The sequence below is a fragment of the Dromiciops gliroides genome, chromosome 2 (assembly GCF_019393635.1).
Source record: "Dromiciops gliroides isolate mDroGli1 chromosome 2, mDroGli1.pri, whole genome shotgun sequence".
Lineage (NCBI taxonomy): Eukaryota > Metazoa > Chordata > Mammalia > Microbiotheria > Microbiotheriidae > Dromiciops > Dromiciops gliroides.
In genome coordinates this window covers 621,724,907-621,732,329 of record NC_057862.1, presented here as the reverse complement: position 1 = coordinate 621,732,329, position 7,423 = coordinate 621,724,907, and the positions used below count along the sequence as shown (strand labels likewise).

Here is a 7,423-nt window from a genome sequence, read left to right as displayed (position 1 = left end):
CTTAACAACAGAAGTATAAAAATCATTCTTTCATTGGCTAACTGTCTTTCCCCACAGAGAATAAACCGCATCAGTTTTCAGGAATTCAAATCAGTTTTCTTTGTTGCAATCAAATAAAGTTAACACCTACTTTGTCCTGTTGTAAAACCGGGATTCGACTTTAAGAATTCTCTCTGCTTCATAAAATTGTTCCTAAAAGAATTTTAAAAGATTTGATGTAACTGATGTTTCAAGATGCCTTGTTGATTGGGGCCAGCCAGTCCATTTCCTGTAGCACTTTGCGCTTATCGTGTACTTGCATAGGTGTCAAATCCGCCCTTAGACTTCAACTATCCTCTTGGGGATGGTATTTCATTTCAAAGAATCACAGAATCTCAGAGATAAGAGAGACCTGAGAAAAGCAGTCCAGCCTGTACCTGGACTAGAAGATCCCAATTTATATTATCCCCCCAAGTGAACAGGTCTGTTAAAATGAATTAATGATTCCAGAACATAGTGATGGAAGGAACTTCAGACATCATCTTGTCCAACCCTTTCATAAATGTTCACTTAATTGAATTGAACTTCGTGTGGACACCTGGGCTTAGTGCACTGCTGCTCAGATAGAACTCCTGAACTCAGAGGGGATCCCCTCATCTGGCAGTTTTTTATGTGCTGCTTTGTGACATAAATTGGGATTTTTTTAAAAAAAGCATGTAGGTGCCACATGATCTATTAGCAAATGTCTGTAATAGCTATGATGGGGGAAGCCGAAGCAGGAACATCTCTTGTGTTCAGATGTTCTGTCTGAGCTGTGGTGGGCTAAGTCCATTGGTGTCCATACTAAGTCCCAGATCCATATGATGAGTCCTTCCTGTAGCTGGGGAACACCTGCATGCCTAAGAAGGGGCAAATTGACCCAGGTTGGAAAATGGAACAGGTCAAAGTTTCCAAGATCAATAGTGAGATCAGGTCAGTGAGTAGCTGTTGCACTTCTGGTCTGGGTGCAGTAGAGTGGCTCAGTCTCAAAAAAACCCAACCTCAGGGTTGTGGCAGCTAGATGGCGCAGTGGATAAAGCACTGGCCCTGAATTCAGGAGGACCTGAGTTCAAAGTCGGCCTCAGACACTTGCTAGCTGTGTGACCCTGGGCAAGTCACTTAACCCTCACTGCCCTGCAAAAAACAAAAACAAAAACAAAAACATACCAACCTCCTCCCCCCTCCAAAAACCCAACCAATCATGTATTCATATCTTGTTTTCCTAACTCCAATACATTTTTGAAGGATAAATCTTATACTTCTTTGTATCTCCATCAAGTGGTATGAATTATTAAATACTAAATTGAAGGTGGAAAGACAAGGTAGAAAGAACACTGCATTTGTAATTAGAATACCTGGGTTCAAACCCTGGTTCTGCTACTTTGTAGCAGTGTGACCTTGATCTTTAACCTCTCTGAACTTCAGCTAGTTTCTTTAAAATGAGGAGTTTTGAATAGATTACCTCAAAGGTTTCTCCAGAGCCTAAATTTATGTTCCTATTAACCAGGTATGTGCAAATGCAGGTCTCTTAACTCTGCCTTTAGTCCATAAAATTTCCTCTCCTTTCCTGAGGGAAGGCAGTTTCGGTAGGCAGGGGTGGGTAAGAAACACTCTCATCCTTAGACCTAACCAGCATCTAAGGGAAAGAAAAAGGCAATTGATCAATCAATACTCATTTATTAAGCACCTATTATGTGCTAGACACTATGGTCAGCAAGGCAACACAGGATTTTTCTGAGGACAAAGTGGGAGAGCCTATATAAGAAGAACTGGGTGTGTGAAAGTGCTTTGTTAACAGTGGCCAACACTGTTTATACTTTCCCTCTTGCCCTAAGTTTCTAAGTCCTCATGGGGTACCTTCTTTGATGCTTAGGGCAGACAGACAGTAGGGAGTTCTATCTGGGAGGTCACACTCTTTATTTTAAGGTCTTCCTGTCAGTGATCTTCATGATTTCCTCACTCCCCCCCTCCCCCAACTGTTCATTCTGAGCTAGGAGAAAGTTCATAGGATCAGATATCTAGAAATGGAAGGGACTTCAACCTCCTGTTTACAGGTGAGGACACTGAGGCCAGGCATGGCATGTCAAGTGACCTACCTACCCAAGTTCACACAGATTAAGATCCTAGGTAGGTTCTGAATCCAAGTCCTCTGAGTGCAGAGACAGAGTTCTTTCCAGTGCCCCACAATCCTTGTAGTGTGGTGGAAAGAACCCAAGGCTGGGACTCTGGCCACCTGGCTTTGAGTCCTGGCTGTTTGACTCCAGGTAAGTCGCTTCACCTCTCCGAGACTCAGTTTCTTTCCTGGTAAAATGAATGTGGGGCAGAGCACTTGGATCCGATGGCCTCTAAAGGACTGTACCAATTCTAAGAGATTCTGTTTTTATTCCTCTTCTCCCCATCCCGCCACCTTCCCTCTTTCCCAGGCCAGACCCAAGGTTTGGGTTGTCCTCAGTGTATTTGGAGTTAGTCTGCGTTTGGGTCCCGGTTCTGTCGATGTCTACCTGTGTGACCTTCACCTCTCAGGACCTCTCATATCAGTTTTCCGATAGTCCCTACGGACTCTTCAGGCTTTAAACCCAACTATCTGGTGAATCCTCCCCACCTCCCTCAGACCTTGCTCCCCTTTTCTCCTCCCCTAGAGCTCAAAACGGGAATCCCACCCATAGGCAGCCAATAGGCAGCGGCGTGGCCCCTGAGAGCTGAGGGAGGGGGTGTGTGTGTAATCCAGCTGGCACTTCTTCCTCGGCTGGGGGAGGGGGGGTGCTGGGGTTCAGATCTGTTCAGTCACCAAACAGGCAAGCAGGACTTTCTTCCACTAGCAGAAGGGCTACAAGTCCTACTTCTTGGGGTCGCGCTTTGGAAAGGGAGCGCCCGCCCGCCGCGCAGCCTCCTGATTGGTTGCTCCTCTCTCACCCTCCCCACGGGTTGGGGGGGGGGGTCTGTCCCTGCGCGGGGCGGGGCTGCTGTCAGTCTCCCCCAGGCTGCAGTAGAACCAGCGGCGGCAGCTGAGTGGGGAGTGGGGGGAGTGAAGGGGGGGGGGCTTACCTGACACACCTGGCCTGGCTGCCCGCCCCGGGAGGTGTCCCCCCGCCCCAAGGGAAGAATGCTGGCGCCCCGCCCGAATCCCAAGAGGGGCAGGTAACCCCCCTTCTCCTCCCCCCGACTGCCGGGCCATAATGGATCACCACCACCCCCATCTCCTCTTCCTCCTCCTCCTCCTCTTCCTCCTCCGGACGCTCTCCGAGGCAGCGGCGGCGGCAACCTTGGGCGGCGGCGGCCCCGGGCAGCTGTGGAGCCTTTGGGGACTCGGGAGCGGAGCTAAGGCAGGTTCCTTCACTTGGCGGTCTGGGCTGGAGGTTGAGGGCAGCGAGGAGTGGGGAGGATACACCGCTCCCCATGCCCCTCCCAAACAATTTCAGCCTGGATTGTCCGATTTCTCTTGCAGACGCTCCAGATGTGCAGCCTCTGCTCCGCGGCTTGGGCAGCCGCGTGGACCAGTGGCAGTGGCAGCGGCAGCGGCGGCAGCGGTTTGAATCAAGGTTGGTGTTCAGCCTTCCCTCCAAAGGGCTTTTCCACTCACTTGATACTCGGATGGAACCAGAACGACTTTGCTACTCACTACCGGTGTGGTGTGTGTGCAGTCTTAACTTCTTTCCTCCTCTGTAAAACGAGGGCGAGCGTGACTAGGTGATCTCTAAGGTCCCTTGCCGCCGTAACGTTCTAAGCCCCTGACGCCAGTGAATTCAATGAGCCTGCTGTTGTTGCTGCTTTATAACCTGAGAAACATCATAGAAATGGGAGCTACTGCTGCATAGGGCCATTGCAACCTGTAAAAACGTAGTATTTCAGCTTTGTGCGTGCGCTCTCCGCTGGTACACATCACAGCCTCCCCATGCCTCCCCAGTCCGTGGGATTCCCGTTCATGTCTCAAATCAGAAAGCATTTAAGAACTTACCGTGTACCAAGCGCTGTGCTAATGCTAAGTGCTGGAGCTATAAAGAAAGGTAATAGCAAAACCGTTCCTCCCTTCTAATGGAGTAAATAGCTTACTCCTTACAATCTAGTGAACAACTAGGTGCATACAAAAGCAGTGACAGAGTAGATGGGCCGTGATCTCAGTCGGAAAGGCCCATAGAAAGTGGGATTTGAACTGAAACTTGAAGGAAGGTATGGGAACCAAGAAGGGAAAGTGAGGAGGGATAGCATTCCAGACATGGGGAGAGACTGCCCATGTCTTAAACCACACATAGGCTGTCCCGTTGGAGAAATTATTGTATAACGAAGGGGAGTAAAGTGGAAGAACACTTGGAAAGGTAGGAAGGAGCTACGTTTTTAAGAATTTTAAATGCCTAACAGAGAACTTTCTATTTGATAACCCCCCTCAAGTTTATTGAGTAGAGGGGTGACATGGTCGGGGGGACAGCTAGGTGGCGCAGTGGATAGAACATTGGCCCTGGAGTCAGGAGGACCTGAATTCAAATCCAGTCACAACCCCAATTGCCTCAAACATCCAGGGTCATCTCCAGTCTTAATGATATCTAGATCTAGATATCTTGCCGCAGGACGCAGATGTCTCTCGAGAAGAGAGTGAGGTTGGTGACTTTGCACAGCCTTTTCTCATTTTAATCCAATTCGCTGTAACTCTAGATGTCATGGTCGCTTCTTCTGGAGTTCAAGTCCCATTTGTTCAATATGTTTATGCCTGCCAGCATCTTTCAATTGATCACTGGGTTTGCTTGTAATTCGGATTCTCTTGTGATTGTGGTATACCTTGAAATGTAGTTTGTCAAAAGACTGAGAGAATGTGGTTGTTAAAAGAGATGGATTTGGGGGTAGCTAGGTGGGGCAGTGGGTAGAGCACCAGCCCTGGAGTCAGGAGTACTCGAGTTCAAATCTGACCTCAGACACTTAACACTTACTAGCTGTGTGACCCTGGGCAAGTCACTTAATCCCAGTTGCCTCACTAAAAAAAAAAAAAAAAAAAAAAGATATGGATTTGAGCAGGGGGGTGGGGTGGGGGGGTATTTGGGATCGTTGAAAAGTTGTACAATTTCCCAAATGTAATCAGGCTATTGCCTGATTGCTTCTTACTAAATTCTGTGTCCAATTCCATTTGTAAGGGGGCTGTCTAGTATATATCTGTTTAGTCATTTTCAGTTGTGTGCTACTCTTCATGTCACATTTGGGATTATTTTAGCAGAGATACTGGAGTGGTTTTCCATTTCCTTCTCCAACTCATTGGACAGATGAGAAAACTGAGGCAAACAAGGCAAAGTGACTTGCCCAGGGTCACACAGTTAGCAAGTCTCTGAGGTTGAATTTGAACTCAGGTCTTCCTGACCTGAGGACTCCAGGTCCAGCACTCTATCCATTGATTTACCTAGCTACCCACCTGTAGGTATGTACTGGGGGATAAACTCAATGGGAAGTCCATCCAACTGAATGTCATAATATGGGCAATATGTATTCTTCATCTACTTGGATTTTCCAGTATGGTTGGCTATGTAGAAGACATCTGACTATATCAAAGGACTCACAGATTGAAAAGATCTTAGAGATCATATCTCCAATCTCTTTTATTAAGGCAGCATGATATAGTGAATATAGGATATTGGGGGATAACTTAATGGTTTCTAAGTTCTGTTTTGGCATATTATGTTCCATGGTTTAAGATCCATTGCTGACATTCTATGTACTAAAGATTCTTCTAGTTCTAAAATTCTTTGATTTTGTGTCTTGGAGAAAACCTTTCATAAAGTTAGCCAGCCTGTCCCCCACCCCCAACCCCTTTATAGGAGGTTCTGGCTTTGGCTTTCTGAGATTCTGCTGTAAGCATAGATTCTTTGTCTGAGTTTGGAGATTCTCTGCCCCGACCACTAGCTTTTTAAGCATCCTTCACTTCTGTCACTTATTAACCCCCCTGGGGAAGAAGGAAAACCTTTGATGCATTGTTTCAGGCAGTTTGGAGAGAACAACATAGCTCTGTCTCTGTGTACCTAGTAAGAGAGAGAGCCAAATCTGGAGATTTGGAGTCTAGAATTTCCATCCTTAAAGACTTGCCTCCTACTCCTTTAGGATATAGTCAGGGGTGTGCTGGTAAATGTTTAACAATCAGCTCTCTGAAAAAAACAACCCAACATTGTAGGCTTGACACATTTTAAAATTTGGTCGACTTTATTAAGATTTTCTCCCTCACTTTCTTAAGTCTAGACAATGATCGAAACAACAAATTAAGCCCTGATTTGTATCATTTGCTGATTTCTGACGTGTAAATGTTCACACTGAAAATTTAACAATCAGGGCACCTATTTGAAGACAGTGGGAAGGAGGGGTATTAGATGAAAGTGGAGGGAAAAAGGAACATGACCGTGAGGGCAAACTGGAGTAAGAAGGCAGAGGACGCCTCAGAAAACAACATCTAGAAAGAAGTTGCATTGTAGTGGTAAGAACCCTAGTTTTGGAGCTGGAACACCTGAATTCAATCAAGCCATACCTTTGCCACTTACTAGCCTTGGGATCTTGGGTAAGTTATCTCCCCTTGTCTATGTCTCAGTTCTCTCTTCTACAAAATAACGGGGTTGGAATAGATCTGACGTTCTTAACCTAGGATCCATAAACTTATCTATCTATCTCTCTATCTATCTCTCTATCTATCTATCTCTCTATCTATCTACTTATTTATTTATTTTTGTGGGGTGATGAGAGTTGTGACTTGCCCAAGGTCACACAGCTAATATGTGCCAAGTGTCTGAGGCCAGATTTGAACTCAGGTCCTCCTGAATCCAGGGCCAGTGCTTTATCAACTGCTCCACCTAGCTGCCCCCCATAAACTTATTTTAAAGAATATTTTGATAACTGCATTTCAGTATTGTTAATTTCCTTTGTGATACTATATATCTTACTTTATACATTTTAAGACATTATTCTGAGGAGTCCATAGACTTTGCCCGAATGCCAAAGGAATTTTAATACTAAATACTTTTATACTTTTTAAATACATTTATACTTTTATTAATACTAATACTTTTAATACTAGAAAGGTCAAGAAACTCTAATAGATGATCTGTAAGGTGCCTTCTATTTTTGACATTCTATGTTATTTATGTTTTAAATTCCCTCTGCATTAGGCCTTTTTATGGTCTGAGATCCCTTGTAGATCTAATATTATAATTCTAATTATGTAGCCCTTTTCCCATGGGAGTTGTCAATCACAGTTATAACAATCAGTGACATTTATAAATTGCTCTTGGGTAAACAAAATAGTTTACAGATGTTATTTAATTTTTTGATTTGATTATTTAAACCTCATGACAACACTGTGATTTAAAATTATATCATCTTCATTTTACAAATGAGGAAACCGAAACCCAGAGAAGTAAACGCATTTGCCCTTGGTTACACAGTT

General features: G+C 45.0%; 1 protein-coding gene across 1 annotated transcript in view; it reads left to right on the top strand.

The window, feature by feature from the left end:
- Positions 1-874: 874 nt before the first annotated feature.
- Positions 875-7,423, top strand: part of ADAMTS18 (ADAM metallopeptidase with thrombospondin type 1 motif 18) — a 187,818-nt gene continuing 181,269 nt past the window's right edge. Inside the window, exons 1-3 of the mRNA XM_043981146.1 lie at positions 875-951; positions 2,215-2,282; positions 3,438-3,557. Coding sequence (XP_043837081.1) covers positions 875-951; positions 2,215-2,282; positions 3,438-3,557 — 265 coding nt within the window. The remainder of the gene's footprint in view (positions 952-2,214; positions 2,283-3,437; positions 3,558-7,423) is intronic.